The 21,392-nt window shown below is 41.5% G+C and overlaps 1 protein-coding gene across 1 annotated transcript; it reads right to left on the bottom strand.

Moving 5' to 3' along the window:
* Positions 1 to 942: 942 nt before the first annotated feature.
* On the bottom strand, positions 943 to 17,610 carry LOC136750844 (matrix-remodeling-associated protein 5-like). The gene is made up of 7 exons (XM_066705961.1): positions 17,170 to 17,610; positions 14,594 to 14,827; positions 14,000 to 14,129; positions 13,176 to 13,566; positions 7,819 to 12,651; positions 6,094 to 6,994; positions 943 to 4,377 (listed from the first exon to the last, which is right to left on the bottom strand). Exons 2-7 carry the CDS (start codon positions 14,770 to 14,772, stop codon positions 2,475 to 2,477), a joined length of 8,337 nt encoding a protein of 2,778 aa, XP_066562058.1. The 5' UTR covers positions 14,773 to 14,827; positions 17,170 to 17,610; the 3' UTR covers positions 943 to 2,474.
* Positions 17,611 to 21,392: the final 3,782 nt, after the last annotated feature.

Below are 21,392 nucleotides of genomic sequence, written 5' to 3'. Positions count from 1 at the left end.
TAGCATTCCCTGTGGAAGGATAAGGTTGTACTAATTTGTGTTACACAAGTTTCAATCCTGTAATGGAGTTGTTTGTGTTATCTTGCCGAGCTTCTCCTAATTAAACTTAATCCCCCACTTGTACGTCTCTCACAGACTTAATTTTTTTAATGTATTCATTCATTCATTCATCTTGAAGTGCTTTCTGTTTTTTAATTTAAACTGAGATGCCCCTAACGTGGCCCTGGAAAAGATTCATACGGCGCCGAGTGAATCAGGTAAATCCATTATCGCAGGAAGGAGCGCAAGCTGAGCCACCTGGCTCTCAGGCCAAGCATGAACAACAGGGCTCTCTGTTAAAATGTTACACAGTGCTTCCATTAATCAAGAAATTTGGTCAATTTTATAAAAGGCAGAGAAAACATTGGTGTTCAGTGGAGAGGGCTTTTCCAATCATCTTTTGTTTCTTCAAATACACTTGGCAAATTGTTTTTGACTGAATTTGAATTGCATTTAGTCATACACACTTGGTGATTGCTTCCATAGTTAATCCATTCGATTCACAGGTTTCCTGTTTCTGTTAAACCAGTCATTATGTCACGCAGTCAATTCTTCTGTCTCAAAGTTAACACGTCCCAGTTCTATCTCTGCATTTAAAAGACCTTCTACACAATGTAACAAAACAAGGGATTTACTGCTGGAGTTATTTTACAAGAAAGCCACGGCTCACACCAGAATCAATGTAATCTGCAGTCTATGAACACATTTATTCAATACTTACCCTGTACGGCTCTAATCTGAACTCTAAATCCCTCTCACTGCTGCTCAGTGTGAGTTCAGTCATTTCCTCTGGGTTGATAATTGCTGGCCGAGTGTCTCTGTAAAGCCTTGAAGGAGAACGTGAATTGTGTTGGAAGACAAACACCAGACAATCAAGTGAAAAGACAGACGACAACACTCATCTTAAATAATTTTTGTCTTTATTTAAAAAATCTTACCTATTCAAAATATAGTAAAAGCTCAGAAACCCCAGAGCTGGCTCTTTTTTTCTTTGTTACAAGATGTACATTATATTGAATCAACTTCTTTTTAACCTTATAAACATAGCTATACATCAAAGTCTTTTGAAGACGAATAATTTAAAACAGGAAAAACAGGACACTGTGTGGGATATCTTTAGATAACAAAAGTGTTGCACACAAAATACATGTGTACCAACTGGAGAGAGACAGAAAAACAATATTAGCCTTGAAACCATTAGGTTTGTTTTTATATTCATATTTGAAACAATTAAGTGTGTTATTCTTTGCTTTTATTTTTTGTTTGTATTCTGTTAGTATTTGATATTAAAGTTTGTGTAGCTGGAATAGCCACCGTTACATATTTAGCACCTTTTATGTCTCATTTGAGTCAATGATAAAACTGCCTCAAGGACAACAGAACAAACAGCCTGCAATACCCTTATCATTTAGTCACACCTGAAGCTACATATGTTCTCTAGATTGGGAATACAATACAACACAAAACTACATAAAGAAATAAAATAAAAGATTGTGGTACAGTACATAACAATAAGCCCTCTTTATTCTGATCACTACATTCCTCCATGCCAGTGCCAGCTATACTTCACTCTATACAAACTGAAGGGTACTTTTAATCCCCCTATAATATAAACTAAACTCTTAAAGCAAACACATGTGTATCTTGGGGGCATCTTCTTTGGTATTTGAACAATTGATTGATTGATATAACCGGCGTGCTTATTTGCTTCATTCTTCAACATGGTTAGGGATGGCACAATACGTTGCTTATTTAAGTCAGACAAAACTAAAACGTAAATTCACTGTGGCATTTTTAAGTTATCTTTTCTAGAATGAAGATGATCTCATAAGGCAATCTGAAATGCTGAGTGGTATGGGATGGAAGGCAGAATTGAAATCCCTGATTGTCGTTTGTTCTCTTGCAGTCCGTTACCGTCACACGTTCTTTGCAGCACCACTTCAATATAATTTTCAAGTTCCAATGTAAAACAAAAATATGTCTGTAATTATCATTACTTTTGACATAACTTGCCATTGTCAGAATACAGGAAAGAAGCGAGAAACAGTAAAACTAGGGTTAGTCAAACACGTAAAGCTATGATAGAATCCGCAGTGTACTCATTTTTGGGCGCTCTTTATCTTTTCCCTACAAAAAAAACTTTTTTGGACTCCGCTAAAGTAATAAATGGGTAATGTGCTTATACCATTTATGTTATTTAGTTCTGCTTGTCGTCAGATATGCTATGATACAATATCGGTCATGGATAATTAGTTTTCTTTGTGTGTCTAATGGATTTTATATTTACACTAGTTTGTGATATCAGAATATTGTTTCCTTTTCTATTTCATCCCTTTTCATAACAATTATTCAGTCTGTAACAACTTTTAATTGACAGTATTCTCTGCACTTAGCTGGGCAGTTCCTCGGGCGTACATTAGAAATTCATTCATAAATCAAAACACATGAACGTAGGTGGCTTTTGAATCGCTTCCTATCACATTCTTTGCAGTGCATTTGTAAAACCCAGTGTCTCTGTTGGACGGGTTCTGGATGATCAAAGAGCCTTGTGGATGGAGATACTTGTTCCCAAACAGCCGTGCATTAGTGGAGGCAGTTAAGTGTGTTTTGTCAGGCATTTCCCACAGTATCTCCGCCTTGGGAATGCCAATGGCATTGCAGTTCAGCTGGATTGCGACTCCAGGTCGAGCGTACGTCACGGGTGGTGGACCGTTGGTGATCCGGGGGGGGTATGCTATGACTATCACCGGTACAGTCAGCACCGAGGTTCCATATTCATTCACGGTCTTGCAGGAGTACATTCCTCGGTCGTACACAGAGGCCTGTTGGACCGTGAGTGTGCCGTTTTGCCACACCGCATAGCGTCCCATTTTCTGCGGCCGAGTGAGAACTGTCCCACTGGGAAGCATCCAAAACAGCTGTGGGTTTCCTCCTGACAAGCAGTGCAGCTGTAAATTTTCCCCATTAATGATGCTCACCAAAGAGTTGTACTTGTTGTTGATGTCAGGCTTTTTCCCGAGGACGAGGGAGACGGTCCTCTCGGCTTGCCCAGCGGGGTTCTTGGCCAGGCAGCGATAAGAGCCCACGTCAGAGACCGAGGCGTTGCTGATGTGGAGCGTACCATTCTGCCTGTGGTAGAATCTCAAATAATAGCTGCCACTAAAAAGATGGGAACCGTTTGGCAGGATCCAGATGATTTCAGGAGTCGGTCGGCCTTCGGCAGAACAGTTTAAACTTATTGTGGAACCAGGAGTTAGGGCCACCATCTCAGCTTTGGGGCTCTTCAGCTCAGGTTTCTCCATGCTCTCTGTGACATCAAGTTGCACATTCATCCTGGCTTCGCCACCTTCATTGCGTGCGATACAGATCAGCAGCACCGAGTCCGTTTTCCTCAGCGACCGGATGTCAAGCGTGCCGTTGCGGTGGACTGTTATTCTACTCCCGTAGTAGGGAGCTGGAAGGACAACGTTCTCCGGCAGAACCCACATGACTCGTGGCAGTGGCATCCCTTCAGCCCGGCAGTCCAAGAGTTTCCGCTGTTCCTTGACGGCCGTCTCCTTGATGGTGTTGACCACACTTCTCATGCCATTGATGGTGGGCAGAGAGACCAAGACTTCCACTCTGGTCATCTTCCTGTCCTGCCCCGCGCTGTTCAAGGCCGTGCAGGTGTAGTTGCCATTGTCGAACCTTTGGACTTTCTGTATGAGCAGCGTCCCGTCCTTGTGTATCTGATACTTATCCGAGGAGGCTGGGATGATACGGTTGGTGGGAGAGAGCCAGGTGATGGTAGGCGTCGGTTCCCCCTTCGCGTTACAGCTCAGCACCACCGAATCCCCATACGGCACTTTCACAGCGGAGAACGTCTTGTTTTTGATGATGGGGACATGCGCCACCACCTTCACACGCACTTTCATTTCGTCCTTCCCGATTTGGTTCTCTGCATAGCAGGTGTAGTCCCCTTCCTCTCTCATCCCGACCTCATTGAAGAAAAGCGTGCCGTTGTCGAACACCACGTACCTCCTGGTGCGGACGCCGCTATCGTCAGACTGCAGGATGCTATTCACCATCGTACCGTCAGGCAAAGCCCATTTGATTTCGGGATTGGGGAGGCCCGAGGCTATGCAGTCCACTTTGAGGTCTCCGCCGTACATCACCTTGTGGTTCTCCTGCTGCTTGTATTCGATCCTGGCCGGCTTCATCATCACGCTTACTTTTAGAAGCACGTAATCGTCTCCCATCTTATTTCTGGCCACACACAGGTAGTCTCCCTCATCCTTCTCCGTGACTGCCTGCACGACCAAGGTGCCGTTGCCGTAGACTATTATTCTGGGATCGAAGCTGAAAATGAATCAAACACAAGAGAGAAAAAACAACTCAGATTATTGAATTTGCACGGTTTCCTCTTCTCATATTGTTTCTGTGCTTTTTCTACTACTTTCTTTGTCTTGCATTTTAGTCCCAGCTCTGAAAACTAACAGCTCCCCCATGAAGCTCTAGCTTGCTCTAAAAAAGGAGCACGACCATGAATTCAACAATGCTTTCTTCTAAAACATAATCTGAATATATGACTAATGATGTTATTAAAGTATGGATTGATTCAAATTAGAATCCGAATACTAGTTTGACATTTTCCTGTTTCTTTAGTTAGATTTCTCTTCTGCCGGGAGTTGGGCAGATGTATTTATTTCGTCTGTTGTCAGTATTTGCCTGAGGGAAACCGATATTTTGACACATGGTATTCTGTATGTGCTCTGTTGAACCACAGCAAACAAAAACAAAAAAGTACAGACATAACCTGTCACAGAGAGATCATCATTGTGATAGATAAATCACAACTGATAGACACAGGCATGTCTGCAAAAGCGTGTGAGTGTGGAGTACGGAGTTCCTGCCTATGTGTTTTAATCTCCCAAACGTATGCATCACGATCTCTGTGATCAGTATTTATTATTTATCCTCCTGCCAGTTATAGAGCGCAAGCCATACTACTATGATACATTGTGGAATTAAAATTATTTTCTTTCCAATTTATCAGGAAGCGTTAATTACTGAAAACAAACTATCTCGTCATAAAAACAATAATCATTTACTGAGCTTTTGCAGTCAATTATTTGTAATGTATGTGTTTTAATAGCTGCTTAAGCTTTTAAAATGTATGCAATAATTGCTATAAAATAAAAATACTAATACTGATAATTGGTGATATTATTTGATCAATTTTGTCTTTGTTTTTAGAATTCTGATAGTTTTCAAACATCAAGAATGACATCTCTCAATATAATAAAGACAGACAGATTTATATGCATCTGTAATCCCATAGTGCTCTCTTCACCCCAATGAATAATAAAGTATTTCCACAGGCTCATCCCTGGCAGTATCAAGATGTTTTTAGGACTATCAAGTTGCTGACTTTTTGTGACACGGTGTAACATGTATATTATCATTATTGTGGTGAAATGAGATCCAGAGATGTTGCTGGACTGCATTCAATTACTACCACATTGTATTTGAAGACTATTCTTTCTGGAATAAAGGTAGAGGCAGGTGCTTTTAATTTAGTTCCTGTCTGGGTTTGTAAGGAGTCACTTTGAAGTTGACACCATACAATAAAAACCAGTGTGGGTTTGGCCCTGACAATATGAGCACCTTCAGAGTTTGACACCTCCAAAAGAATAACAAGCACAGCGTGGATGACTTCATGTAGGGAAAATGAACAACATATATATATATTTATGTTTTATTTACTTTACGAAATGCCGACTGCTGGTTTTGATAAATTAACTATTTGCTAGCTAGAATGGTTGCGTATGTGTTTTTGTGTTTTGATCTCCTTCTTGTGACTGATCTGAAATTACATTTAATACTTTTCTAAACAATTTTCAACATTTTAAACTGTTATCAACATCGTCCTTTGAAGATATGATGGTCAGAGTAATGAAGCACACTTTCAAAATTTACTTAAATAGTGAACATAAGATGTGTATGGTAGGTGACGAGATTTCTTAAGGTTTTTTTCTTATTAAAATAAAATAAAATCAGGAGCGCAGTGTTTACCTATACTGTGCATCCACCAGCTTCTTGGATGGGACTCTCCATATTATTCTTGGCCCTGGGTCTCCAGAAGCCGAGCAGTCCAGGCGCAACTGACCCCCATAGGAGACATCCGTTGTCTGAGGAGAAGACAAAGTGATTTTGGCCGTGGAGGCGTTCTTCTTCACGGTCAAGCTGATGCTCCTCCGGGACGCCCCCACGGTGTTGCTGGCCATGCACTCGTAGTTCCCGCTGTCCCTTGGTGACAAGTTGCGGATGTAAAGTGTGCCATTGGGAAACACGAACAGTTTCCCATTCACGAACTGTGAGGGCCGGATCTGCGTGCCATCGAAGATAAGCCAGCGGATGCTCGGCTGGGGGGCCGCCTTGGCCGTGCAGTGGACGTACACTGCCTGTCCCTCGGCGATGGTGAAGTTCTCATTCCGCGGCTGCTGGATCATGGGGGGCAGGGCGGCGATGTGCAGCCTCACAGACAAGGTGTCCGCGCCTGCCGCATTGCTAGCAATACATTTATAAATCCCTCTGTCTGGGTAGTTTGTGAATTTAATTCTCAGAGTCCCGTTGCCCAATAACATCACCCGCCCCTCTGTGCTGGTGGCGGCACGCAACATCGTATGGTCTGGAAGCATCCATGAAATGTGGGGGTTTGGCAGTCCCTGGGCCTTGCACTCTAGGTTGGCACTGTCTCCGAGGTAAACTGTAATATCCTGGTATCGGGGTTGCATCATCCTCGGCTGCTGAGCAAGCACAATCAGCGTAACCATCATTTTATCCACGCCGTACTGGTTTTGGGCGGTGCAAAGGTACTGACCCCGGTCCTGAAGCTGGGCGTTGCGGATAACAAAAGTCCCGTTCTTCTGGACCTCGAACCTCTGGAGCCTCGTATTCAGGGCCATCACAGCTCCTGTGAAGAGTGACACATTGGAACACATTAGGGGATCTGAAAAATCCCTTCTAACCGTGCTTGGCAGTGGCACATCAATACACTTTTTACCACATTTCACTGCAATTGTACATGTTACACCACAGCATCAGCTGATACTTTGATTCAATTTGAACGACGGCACTTATACTTAGTGCTTTACTGCCTACAAACAATGGGGTGCATAGTTAACAAAAGCCTGGAGGAGGTTTTGAATAAAATTGGAAGAGTTAGAAAATTGCATACTTAGAAAAACAGGAACCAGGTGTAAAGGATTTTCAAATCTGGTTTTAATTATTTATTTATCGTGTGTGTGAACTCCTCTTAAAATCTTGAGTGCCATTGATATATTAATTAGAAGCTTTTGTAAGACAATTTGAAAGCATCACTTTTTTTAAATTATACGTTTAAGGCAATAATTTCCCCAATCTGAAGTACAATTTGCAACTGCAACTGTAATTTAGTGGCCTGCAAAAACAGCAGAGGCACACATGTATTCTCAAAGACGTGTGCTTGTCATATTGATCACTTCCCTTCACACTGCAAGTGAAAAATGGAAGAGATTGAGTTTCAGTTACAGGATGGTAACACTTCAATCCCGCAGGTGCCAGGCGTTACATAGCAGCAGTGTTCTGTCACTAGCCCGAAACCTTCAGACATCTACTAAATTCAATGGCATGCATGACTTAGAGTCAATTTAGGTCTAGGTCCTCCAAAGTTATCAATGAGGAAACTATGCAAAATCATATCAGACAATTTGGGGCTTTTTTGCTTATGAAACAAAATAAAAAAAATATGTTACGTACCAGTGGAAACTTTGGTCCAAGTCAAGAAAGGTTTAGGTTCCCCTATTGAATCACAGGGCAGTACAGCGTCCATTTCAGCTTGCACAGATACTGAATGGAGATTAGTTGTAGTGATTTTAGGTCTCGCTCGGTGGATCTGTACGTTGGGGGGCCTCTGAGGAACACTGGACACATTCTGAGTGTTACTTGGAACTCTTGGGATGAAAGGAGAATACGGGAGTCTCTGTTTATTAACCTCATTCTGATGGATCTGAGTTGTGACTGTCAACGGAGATGTAGATAGTGCTGTTAAGCTGGTCGTCATAGGACTGGTGGTTGTCTTTCTTGGTGTTGTCCCAGCTGTGGTTATGTTTACGGATGTAGATTTAGGCGCAGTGGGTTTTGCAGTGGTGACTGAACCTGACGTTGATTCACTGGGAGGTCTTCCAGGCGTGATGGGTGGTTTGGTCCTCATAGGTGTCTGGAAGAGACCTGGCCTGTGCAGGATTACAGGATTCCTGCTGTTGTGGTAATATGGGTACCTCTGGTTTATAGTGGGCGTTCGTCCACCTTGTCCTGGTCTTTCAGGAATGTAATTTGAACCAAAGTTTCTAGAACCGTGTGCAGGTCCAGTCTGTATCCTGTTGAAATGGTTATTTAGGAAAGGTACGTTTGGCTTATACCTTGGAGCTGTTGCTGTTGTCGTTGTCGTCGTTGTTGGTTTTGTTGTTGTTGTCGGTGGTTTTGTTGTTGTTATAGTGGTTGGTTTTGTTGTTGTTGTCGTTGTTATTGGTTTTGTCGTTGTTGCCGTTGTTGTTGTTGGTTTTGTTGTTGTCGGTTTTGTTGTTGTTGTCATTGTTGTTGGTTTTGTTCTTGTCATTGTTGTTGTTGGTTTTGTTGTTCTCATTGTTGGTTTTGTTGTTGTCGTTGTTGTTGTTGGTTTTGTTGTCGTTGTTGTTGGTTTTGTTGATGTAATTGTTGTTGGTGGTTTTGTTGTTGTCGTTGTTGTCATCGTTGTTGGTGTTGTTGGTTTTGTTGTTGTCATTGTTGGTTTTGTTGTTGTTGTCATTGTTGTTGGTTTTGTTGTTGTCGTTGTTGTCGTCGTTGTTGGTGTTGTTGGTTTTGTTGGTTTTGTTGTTGTGGTTGTTGGTTTTGTTGTGGTTGTTGGTTTTGTGGTTGTTGGTTTTGTTGTTGGTTTTGTTGTTGTTGGTGGTATTGTTGTTGCTACCGCTGTGGTAATGGTGTGAGACACTTCATTTTTCCTTGGCAATGGAGCTTTTTCTGCAGTTTCTGCTGGTTCTGGTTTGCTGGAAATATAAAGTTGTTGCTCCCAGGCCCTGGTGAACACAGCAGGAGGTCTTCTTGTGACAGCTGTGTTTTTAATCAAAACAGATCTGTGATTGAAACTACCTGATATATGAGGTTTCCTCGCTGGTATTTGATGATTCAATGATGTTTCCTTCTTTTTGTCTGTCACCACATACGTGTTTGGCTTTGCATTCACCTTTGGGATTTGAGCATCTTGTACTATTTTGACTTTGTGTTGGCTTTGTGTTGTTCTGCTCGGCAAAGGGGTGGGTGGAGGCTTTATTGGTAACGGTTTCTCTACACCTTTGTCCTTGGCTGACGTTTCTCTTGAAGACGTGGGTTGATTTTTATTGCCCAATTTGTTGAAACCAGTTTCTGGTTGTAATCCCGACTGTACGTGAGAAGCAGGTGAGACCCTGCCAGAGCCTTGTGTAGTACTGATGACTCCAGCAGCATTTTCATCGAGGCTAACACCAGACATCTTTACTGTTGGAAGACCGAGGCTTGTAAACTCCCTTTGACGGGTTGCCAATGAAGCAGTTTCATGGCCTGGCAGTGATGTAGGAAATGCTTCAGTAGGAACTTTGGGTTCATTTATTTGTTCATGTCCCTCTTCGAAAGGAGATGAAGTTGCACTTTTTGGAACCACAGTAGCTAGTAATACGGTATTAATAAAAGTGTATGAGGCTGGGGTGGTCCTCTTAAGAGCAGCCTGATTTATGGGATCAACAGTGGGTTTGATAGACATTGAATTAGAGTTCTCACGTTGCCCGGGAACGCTATTTTCCATCTGATTCAATGTGTCTTTAGAAGAGTAATTAACTGTAGGTGGAGCTGCGATAGTGGGTCCCCCTTTGTTGTTATTTAACAATGTAGTCTCCGCCACTGTTGGTGTCTGTGATTTGGGAGATGGTGTTGGAAAGTTGATCACTAGCGAAGGCACTCTTTTGGTTGGAGATGCTACTGTAAGCTGTGGATTTGCCGAGGGAATACGTGGAAACAAACCAGTATAATTTGGTCTTGGTCTTAGTCTATTGGGTCTCCTTCTACCACCAAATCGCCTCCTGGAATATAATGGGTGTCTAGAATGTGTAGAGGGTGGATGAGTTCTAGCACTTGTACTGGCCACTGTTGTCCTTACAGTAGTGGAAAGTGGAATGTTGGCTGTTAATAGTGGATGATCTGAGCTGTCCTGAGTTTGTTCATTAATTTGATCTTGTTCAGCTGCCTCAACTGTGTATTTTGTAAGTTTGGAAAGGTCATCAACATTTACATTGTCTGTGATTTGTTCAGAGTCTACACTATTTGTATCAGCGGGCACAGATGGTGTTAATTTTAATATGTAATCAATCACCTCTTCACTTGGGCTTGTTGGGGTACTGGTATGATCATTGCTTTTGGGCTTTTCTATTCTCGAGGATCTGATTGGGACATCTGACATGGTGTAAGGAGAATTTATTTCCACAGCACTGCTTCCTTGTACATCAATTTCATACAGTGTACTAGTCCTTAAAGTATTTGCCTCATGTTCATTTTCTTTAGAATTTGTAATAACATAGTTTGTATTCTGTGGCCCAGATGTTGACTGTAAAATATGAGTACGGGAAGTCACAACATATGAGTCAATGTTAGTTTTAGGGGCAGAGATTTGGTAAAAGGTATTAGTTTGATCTTCTGTATGAGTGGGTTCTGTAACCAGGTCATTCTCATCATGTTTAATGTGATTTTGTGGTGTGGTGAGTGGAAAAAGGCCTTCCTCTTGGAGGTTTGAGTCATCTATAGAAGATCCCTCTGTAACATCTGAAGATTGTAACTTCACAACATTCTCAGATGGTGTAGTTACTGGTGCGCTATTGTATACGGTGGGTGGCAGCGTTGTTCTCAAAACGGTTCTTTCACGAACCTTGGCCAAAATGTCAGCCCATTGTTGTGGGTCAATTGTTTTTTTTGACACGTTTATTTTCCTTTGTGTCTCAAAGGTGCGTTGGCCTTCTACCTGTGGTTGTTTTGGCCGTCCTAATCCATTCTTCACCTTTAACCTTCTTCTTGAATTTCGGAGTTGGGGTCCACGTGTGTTCATTTTTGGACCTCTCCTTACAGATTGTGAGTCCATGCCGCTGGACAATCCTCTTTCCGAGGGCTTTGGAAGACTGTCGTCTCCAGAAGACTCCTCGTCATCTTTCACGAAGACTTTAATTTTGGTGGGACCACCTGCGGCAGGTTGGGGCCTCATGGGAAACTTTCTAAATGATTGTGTCATTTTCTTTCTCGTCAGAGTTACCTTAGTTGCCACCGAATCTACACCATGTTGGTTTAGAGCCACACATTTGTAGTATCCGGTATCTGTCATCTGGGTCTGGGGTATGAATAGAGTACCATTCCCAAAGACATAAGCCCTGGATGAGTTTGATTTAAAATGTAAAATGTTGTTACTGGGAAGAATCCAGCTGAGTTGAGCATTTGGAATGCCTGAAGCAACACAGGGCAGAGAGATAGGTTCACCAACAAACTTAGTCACCGAACCCCCTCCGTCTCCTAACGATGGGCCTGGATGTTCTTCCACAGATAGGCGGAAAGCCAACACATCCAGGTCCGCCTTGACCTGTGCAATGCAGTAGTAGATGCCAGAGTCAGAATGGTCTACTGATCTGATGGTAAGCTTTCCATTGCTAGAAACCGAAAGCCTGTTGTCTGTGCTGAAATGAGGTGCTTCCACTTTAGTCCCGTCTGGTAACATCCACTGTATCGAAGGATCGCCAGAACTCAAAATGGTACAGTCCAGTTGACACAAATTACCTACAATGGCACTGACCGCAGTTCTGGTGTCGTTTTTCGATTCTATCATGACCCACTTATTTTTTTGCCTCCTTGAAACTTCCGTTTCCAGCGTTTGGGAAACACGAGTGGTGAGAATTAGCCTCACATTCTTGGCAGAGGACTGTCGCCTGTTCAGCTGTATGTTGACAAATGACTGCATTAACCAGGATGGCTCTGATAAAATGTTTGCTTTCACACCTGTATAATAATATGCATCTTTTTGAATGTCCTGCCTGTACCGGAAACTTAACTTGGGTTCTTTGCTCAGCATCAGCTCCCTCTCGAGATGAACGGGCACTTCACTGTAATATGCAATTAGCTTCCATAATCTCTCGTAATTTAAGCGGTCAATTGGGCATTCAACGTCGAGTGTCAGCGTCATGTTCACAGAGATCTGTTGTGAATTAATATGATCCCAATGTATCTTGGTAGAGTCTCCTGGCTCACTGATGTGACACTGCAGATTGACTTTGTTTCCGTGTTCATCTGTCAAATTCAGTGCCATTTCTCCGAAGGGCTCTTGGAATTGCTCCCGAGGAAGCACTTCACTCTCACTGTCCTCCCGCTTTGTGTCATCGTTTTCCCTACGTGGTAAACTGATCACGGGGCTGCGACACGAGAGATCATCCAGCAAGAGGATGTCCTTGTTATTCAGCTGTTTTGGGGTGGAGCACTTTGGACACAGCTGGCCTCCCTCATATGCTTTGTCCCTTTTACATTTTAAGACACCTGCAAGGATGAAACACATGACGCTTACAGGAACACAACACAATACAGTTTATTTACACTTGTCATATAGTTAACTGTTCTCCACAATGTGCTGCTGTACATACTATGGTCAATTGTAGCACCCAAATTGAAGAACACATGCTTGGAAAAGGCCTATCCTACACAATTGAATGCCAATTGAATTGTGGTCTGAAATCTGTTGCGTGAGACAGTTCAAGGGATGCCTATGTTCAAGGAAATTATCTATTCAGAATGGGAATCAATGTCACGGCACGAAAAAAATACTGTAGCCATTTCCAAATAAAACAATGAAGGGATGATGACAGTTGAAATGCAGATCGCTAGCGGTGGTTTCAAAAATGTATCCAATAATCTGATTGTCTTTTAAAGAGTTATGGAACAAATTAGTAAAAGACAATGCACTGAAGGTTAAACTAATGAAAATGTAAAACAAAAACACACACGTACATTCCAAAGACAGCACAATGTGATTACTGTTGACGGTTTTCCAAATCTGCTCTTACCTTCAGAATTCGTATTCCACTCCAAGAACCACTTCATCCCACAGTCGCAAGTCCACGGGTTCCCGTGCAGGTAGACGTTCTCCAGCTGCGGCATTGTTTTGAACATCTTGCTCGGTAAAGTAGTCAGGCTGTTTTCAGACAGGTAGAGGTGCTTGACCGTGGAGATTTTAAAATGCTGCAAGACGGAGAACGTTGCGAAGGTATCGGGGTGCAGCTGCTGCAGGACGTTCCCCTCCAGATGGACCAGGCGCAGCGAGGTCAACCCGTGGAAAGCGTCGGGTTGAATGTACTCGATCTTGTTGTGATCGAGATGCAGTCTTATCAGACTCGAGAGGCCTTGAAAGGTATGTCCGCTGATAACCTTCAACTTGTTGTAGCTCATTTTCAGCACCTACGATAAAGAGAAGAGACACTAATCACTCACAAGGTTAGAGGAAACAGATCAACCAATCTCTCTGGACCAAAGTGTGACTTGCACCTTATTATATATTAAAGGAAAGGACAAAATATGACTGACCCAGGAAGTGGAACATTTCACTTCATTACTCAGCAGCATGACCTTCATATGATTGGTAACTCTTCAGATTTCTAACTGCGTATCAATGAGACATATACATTGACTGTTAATGTCCATTCTATAGAATGTCAGGTTATGAAGAACATGTTATTAAAAAGTAATATGTGATTATAATTATTTGCTGAATCTGACCCAGAGAAGGTAAAGTAATATCACAGCATCGTTTTAAATATTATTGCAGTACTTTTGCAGCTGTGAAAACTATCTAGTGGAGTATATAAAAGCACCATTCATACACGAGTCCTACCTGCAGTGACATGAGGTCTCTAAAGGCCCCGTTGGGGATGCCGTGGATGTCATTCCCATGCATCATCAGGAGCTCCAGTTTTCTCAGTCCAGCAAAAGAGCTTTCTGTGATTTTGTTAATAGTGTTAAACCTGCCACAAGACAACAGTGATACCCATCGTTGAGAACTTGATTGAGTGAAATGAAACTATACACAGGCAAAACAGGACATTAAGGAGATCTATTATTTATCTGTGTAATATAAGCAGTTAAATGCATTCATTGGATTACTTAATTTATAGGCTATAATCCCCTTTTTTAAAGGAGGTATTATGCTCTAATATTCTCATTTCCTACACTCTAAAACAACAAGTAAAAGAGAACCGTATGTGAGAAACTGAAACTCTTCAAATGGCTCTGACAGAAAACACATTTTGTTTTGGAAGCAGTTGGAGTTGTTCCCAATACAAGACCATATTTTACATGGCTGCACACATTACTCCAATGTTTCTACACAAATATGTTCAGGTCTGAATTATCCTCTTAATATGTTTAGTCTGCAGTGTAAGCAAAGCATCCAGGCCCAGGACAATTGTTTAGAAATGCAAGTACAGACCCTAAATTGATTCGTTCCACGTGCTTCGGCATCCTGGCGGGGATGGAGATGAGGGATCTGAAAGTGCAGTGGACTTCGGTGGGCAGGTAGCAGGCGCAGGGATGGGGGCAGGAGAGACCCCCGTGTGGCAGCGCTATGGCCACGATCAGCACCAAGGACAGAGCGCCAAGACGGGCCATTGTCAACGTAGGAGAGAGAGAACTTCACTGCTGCCAGGAGGTCTGCTCACCACGTCTACACAGCCAGGCACACAAAACACAATCACGATAAAGTGTTGGCTTTAAATTACTCACATCAAAATCGAATATCTCATATGAGGGTTAATTTTTCCAATATGTTCTGAAAATGTGCAAAACTAGCTAAAAGATTTGAGCCAAGAAATTCGAAGATTGTGTCACTGGGAACAGAATAAAGCTATAAGGCCCCCCCCCCCCATATGTGTGTATATATATAACAAGCTCAAACATATTAACTTATCTTAGACTAACCAATAGTCATCTTTTACTAAGCCTTAAGCTGTTTGACAATTATTTGAAGTTATAAACACTTAGTTATTAGAACCTTTTAAATTTAACTGAAGCTTCCCATTATGAGCATTATACTAATGGAGTGTCCTGGGCACCCTCACAGAAAACTCAGGGATATCAAGGAAACTGGGATCGTGGGACAGTAGTCGACATTTTGCAAAATTAATGCTGGATTTCAAAACTAATCTTTTAATTCAGATCTTTCTCTTTTATAACGTTTATAAGCAAACGCACACAACGACATACGTGGCTCAATATTGGTGGGGATCATTTTAATTTCTGATGCATGTAAGTATATATATTTGATGTGATGTTAATCCATAAAATAAGTACTAAATAGGTAAATCAAAGTGAATCTTGTGGTTAGTTGGTTTTGTTGGTGTGTCTTGTGTTTTGTTGCTGTTTATACTTTTTAAAACTCCTGCGCGATACAAAGACCGCACATCAGCACAATCAGGGCAGGGTAACAAAGACACACAAACTGCTGTGCCTTGGCCTGAGATGTGAAGAAACCATTATTCTGGCTTTGGCATAGCCATGCTAGGGGAAGGAGAAAATCCAGCTGCGCATCAGTAAGAAATACCAAACTCAAGGCAGGTGAAAACAAGGACAGAGATCTGGAAAGCCGAGTCCCCCTGGAGGGATGCATTATCTTTGCAACATCTGTAGACTACATATATTTGGTGCAAAGGGAATGTAAGTAAGTAATGAGATTTGAGCAGGATTTCTGTTAATTATTTCCCCACTTACAGTACCTTTGGGGAGATTAAAGCAGAGCTGGTTAAAAAACTGATTTACCTCATTGTTGCTGTCCAAACACTAGGAAATTGCATTTACTGGAAAGGCACCAGTTTAGACACTCATATGGTTTTAGCATACTTTCTTGACTAATCACAGCAAAACCTTTCTTAAAGCTATATGAACCGTTAAACTAAGCCCAAGTGCTGAATCACTTCATGCACACATCCCAGCTGATTCAGTTCAGGACTTGATGGTTAAATGCTCCCAGACAGAGTAAATGGATATTGATCAGCTGGCAGCTGCAAAAGATATCCTCATTAACCTCTGCTGTTTAGGAGGAGATTTGTCAAGGGAAACATCTGTGCAACAATCAATCAACCAATCAATCAGTATAAATCTGGACTGAAAATGTAAGTCATACTTCAGAAAGCTCCTTGTAACTGATGCATGACACAATTCACCGTTTCAAAACATTAGTATACATTATAAGAATAGGGTATGACGCAAAAAAGTATTTATATATACTGTATTGCTTCACATTCTACTATTTTAATATGTATATACACTTTACTCCCCACCTGGTCATTAATGTTCCTGCTATGAATTAATAAATTAATACCTGAAACCCATTGCTTTAGGGATACTAATGAATTGTGTATTTCTGTGTGGCAGCCGCTATAATTACAAGCCATTTTACATGCGTTATAAATGGAAGTGTGTTAAAGTATGACAACATTTAAAATATCAGCTCGGTCATGTTAAGCCAATAGTGGAAATATAATGCAATCCTGACCCAATCTTAATATGCAATGAATGAAATAACAAACAAACAAATACATAAACACATGCATGTCTGGTTATTATAGGCAGGATGTCCCAGATATGAGTGATCTTTTATTTTTCTAGTGAAAATACAATTCAACTTGGGATTGCACACAAAAAGCTTCAACACGTATCTGTTATTGTTACACTGTATCATTATATCATACAGTCATAGTGTGATAAAAGACCAATTTCATATTACAAATGTATTATTATTATTATTTTAATTATTATAATTATAATTAAAACTTTGGGAAGTTTTAAACAATTGTTAAAATATACAGATGCACTTTCAGTTAAACAACACTGTTTTGCACGTTTTATTATTATTATTATTATTATTATTATTATTATTATTATTATAATAATAATAATAATAATAATAATAATAATAATAATAATAATAATAATATATCATCGGTAAAATATATACTGTTATTAATAAAAAGCATGCAACACAGGATGAAAAAGGAACCGAAAGCCTACCTTATTATCAGGTAGCTGATGAAGAAAGACAATATTTGAAAGTTTGAACATCTTTTGTCCCCTTATTCCCGAAATACGATTTTCAATCCAGTCCTTATGACAAGCGCAGCGAACGGACAAAACTTTCATTCAATACCATCCAGTTGTCAAGTCCAGGCATAATCTCAGCCCAGATCACCGGCTGTCTGCAGGGGTGTGGATGCGCTTTGTATCTGCCAGATCCAGAGATGGGTTGTACTGAATGGAGAGCAGTGGTATGAGGTCGGGCAGTATATTTAAAGCAGGCGGTGGAGACTCCAGTGAAAGGCGGGGAATAGCGCGTCTTGTGCAGGTTGTGCTCAGGACGGAGTCCAGACTGAAGCATTGGGGGACCCGTCTCCTCTGAGCCACTGCGAGCAGCGCAGGCAACCCGAGACTGGAGTTCAGGATGGGGATGCGATCTGTCCAAGAGAGGAGGGGCCACAGGCACTGAGAAATGCATAAAGCACAGGTCTTTCCCTTCACTGTACTAACTTGACCAACTTTTATAGTTGATTTTGTTTCTGTGTGCATTTTTGGTGAGTTTAATTGGTAGTTAATTGATTAATCGATATATGAATATACAGATGAGTGGTGCAGTGGTTCAATTGATTTTGGAGGTCAAAAAACACATTTAAAAATGAAAAGCAGTTTTAAACAGATGTATTTTCAAATTGTGTGTTTTTTTTCAAATTAAAATGCACTATTTTTTTAAATGTAGGTAATGCATCAAAATGAAATAACACAAACACAAAGCGGTCTATTATTATCATTATCTTTTTTATTCTTTGTATTCTTTGTCACCCAAACTTGACGAATGCTTAAGCACTGAAGAGAGCACAACTAGGCTCTGCTCTTTTCACCGTGCCGAAGGGGTGGCCGCTCTGGATTTATGCCCTGGACAACCCCAGCTGGGCCCGTCGTCCGTTCATGGGCAGCTGACAAACAGGGAGGCAGCTCTCTCTCTCTGGCACAGCTGGCCCTGGGCACCGGAACACATATACCAGTATAACCCAGGCCTGCCCCAATGCTTACCCCATTATGGTTTTCACCCATCCCCAGCTACGCATCAGTGGCGTTACTAGAACCACTCACATGTTGATGAATCAAGATCAAGGGTAGTTGTGTAGTTCTTTGCACCATGGGGATCTTACTCGGCCACACCACCCCTTCACTGTTGCCTCCTAAATCTTACTTGAAAGTAATTTAAAAAAAGAAAAGCTTATTTATTAGAAGAGACTGGCCTATTGCTGGGGCAGACACGGATTTCCCCTGCCCTTAGTTCTGAGTGTAAGCGCTCAAACAAGCACAGTAAGACCAGTAAACCCTGTATCAAAGTGTCTATTGAAGTATCTGAACATTTTGAACCCCTCTATTGGTCAGTCAGCATCTTCCAAACATCCTGTTCCTTCAGAGATGGTCTTGGTCTTTTCTCCTGTGTCCGTGCTGCACAGGTCCAGTGAGGTGGACATTGTTGTTTGTTTGGAAGTTGATTAGTTCATAGGGTGGTCTTCTAGTCTGCTAAAGTCCACACACGCTTTACACCTACCGGTTCTAGTGACAGCTTGAAAAAAATCCTGAAGATAATCACAGCTGTTGCTTCATTACAGGGTCCCCTCAGCCTAATGGACACTCACCTCATTTACGAAGCTAATAATTTCCTGACAAGCTTTAGCTCATTCCAAATACCAAGAACAAGGTAGGTCAGCGCCCCCCGCTTCCTTTCAGGTTATCGCGGAGTTAACCTTTGACAAAGGCTACAGCTGTCGATTTACTCCTGAAATGGGCGCAAGTCCCGCACCCCCGCCCTGCACAACGGGGGCCCATTAAACTGGAATGCTAAGTAAAGGGTATACAGTTTCAAAGGAGCTGAGGAGGACGCCGTGTGAAAATGTGTGGCTGGCTTGATAAAGTGATCAGAGACAGATTCCAAACAATGCCTAGATTCCGAGGGCACCTTGAAACTGCCGTTGCACACATCCCGAACCAACAATACCAAACACAACAGATCAGCGCAACAAACCGATCCAATAAGTTCCTCTCACTTTTTGTCTTCTAAGTAGGTAGATGATATTTCACTCTCTGTTAATTTGGAAGCACAGTTGAGCTTTCCCAACACATCTATCGCTTCAGGCAAGGCTCAGATATTCACATTTGTGCTGTCCTGTCTTTCTGAGAGGCCCAAACGAGCTAAACAGTCCCACGTTGACGTTCAATCGATGTCACCCTATCTCTGTACGTCAGGCACAGAAAACCAGGTGAGACCTCCAGTGTGACATGTTTTGCTGATGCTGTCATCGCTGTGCTTGTTATTCTTGTTGTTTTGTTGTGCTGTGTAATGACTCGGTAACCATTTTCACGAGGTGTGGAGTGATGTTTCTAATTAAGAAAGTGGTGTGATTCGTATATATGCCACACCACACAATGACCTCATCTTAATTTAACATATCAGGGCTGATTTCTTGCTCGAAGAATTACAAAAAAGAAGGATTGTGACCTCGACAGAGGGAGGAATCTGACCTCACTTTTTAAAAATGAGTGTTTGGTGAATACTCGAGCACAGCTGTGAGAAATGATACTTATAGATTCATTTCCATGCTGCCAAACTGTACATGGAGTAACATGAGCACGAAGCTTTGGAAAACAAGAGAAAAAAACAAAATTAATGTTTTCTGAGGTTAGTGTTACTGGACGCATCTCACAAATGAGCTTTTTATATTTGATCTCCTTTAAGTATATAAAGTAATATCCACTTTTCATGCTCTCCATGTGTGCGTCCACTACACTACACCCCACTAAATCTGTTTGTCTCTCTTCTCCCTGAGGGATACTTTAATACATTTTAAATAAATGTAATTCGTACAGAATTGAAAAATGTTTAATAATCGTGTTTGTTGAACCTACTGAAATGTTTTTTACATTTGAAACAATGTACAATACAAATAGTTTTCTAAAACCACTTATGGGTTCCTTCCCATCCAGATTTTTAGTGACTAGAAGGAAGTTCTAAAACATACCTGGAAGTTCTAAAATCTCTTATTTGTTTCATTTACAAATTGTCATTTAATGTACGCTGTGCTTTTCGGATGTTGATAGAGATATGCTGAAGCAATGTGTCTGTGGATCTCTTTGCCGTCTGTGGTTTGTGGTCTTTGTGGCAGCGACACTCAAACAGTAGAAAGTGAAGGAGGTCAGTGCGGTTCAGCAAGGCTGGGAGGCCTTCACACCCCCCCGAGACCTCAAATAATGAAAATATCTATAAACCACTGTGACAAACGGTGGCCAGTGTGTAACATACCTCTGTCAGACGCCAAATTTACTGAATTAGGCCCATTGAACGTGATCGTCTCAGCCTACAATTCTGAATAGTAATTCACCAAACATTTTAAAAATACATCTGCAGAGAGTCGCTGATTTATAATGCGAAAAAAGTCACATTACCATATTGCATAGAATAATACATCTAAGTCATACACTAAGTACAAATTAATATCACTTACATTCACCCAAGCAATCTGGCTGTCACCGGTGAGATAAATAAATAACCCCTTGATTTATGGGAACAATAACAGCTTCTTACACAGTATGGTTCCCGTGCTCCTTTCACTATACACTCCATCATTTAAAAGGAAAATCGTTTATAAGCACGTTACTTGATTCAGTTTAAAGTCTCTATGTACATGCACGTGGATACAACAGATACAAATAAAGTGTTCCCCCCTCGTTATTATTTGTATTATTAAAAATATAAAAGTAAAAGTATTCATTTATATTATAATACCAGAACACCTTATGATTATTATACTGCCATTCATCCTCCAGCCTTGCTTTACAGTATTTGTCAAGCATTATGCTTCCTAATTCAGTTCGCAATGGTCTCATTGCAGAGATGCGTTGTATGAAGTGTGTTTCCTGTGATCTGCCTGACTGTGCAGAGAGAATCCTGCAGCTTCTGAATTCACGGTTCCTTTGTGGCTGTGATGCTTTGAAAGATAGTGTGTTTATAGTGTGATCAGAGGAGTGGAAACACTGTGTGGGGAATTTTCTGGTATTCGTAAGGAAAACAGTGTGTCGGTGGTGGGAGCCCATCAGCTGTCTTGTTGTCATGCTTGTTGTTCAGATGTATTATTGGACTAGACACTGTATGCCCAAAATTGTATACTCTCTGCAAACAGAGACTGCTTTAGAGTCTCCAAGGAGAATAA

The sequence above is a fragment of the Amia ocellicauda genome, chromosome 6 (assembly GCF_036373705.1).
Source record: "Amia ocellicauda isolate fAmiCal2 chromosome 6, fAmiCal2.hap1, whole genome shotgun sequence".
In the NCBI taxonomy this organism is placed as follows: domain Eukaryota; kingdom Metazoa; phylum Chordata; class Actinopteri; order Amiiformes; family Amiidae; genus Amia; species Amia ocellicauda.
This window is presented reverse-complemented; position numbering and strand designations above follow the sequence as displayed.

Bases quoted from the DNA above. Each gene is read 5' to 3' on its own strand.
- LOC136750844 (XM_066705961.1), bottom strand. From the start codon at position 14,772: ATGGCCCGTCTTGGCGCTCTGTCCTTGGTGCTGATCGTGGCCATAGCG. The intron at 12,652-13,175 runs GTAAGAGCAGAT...TCATCCTTGCAG, and splicing joins GTGGAATACGAATTCTGAAG to GTGTCTTAAAATGTAAAAGG. The intron at 6,995-7,818 runs GTACGTAACATA...CACTCTTCACAG, and splicing joins TTGGACCAAAGTTTCCACTG to GAGCTGTGATGGCCCTGAAT.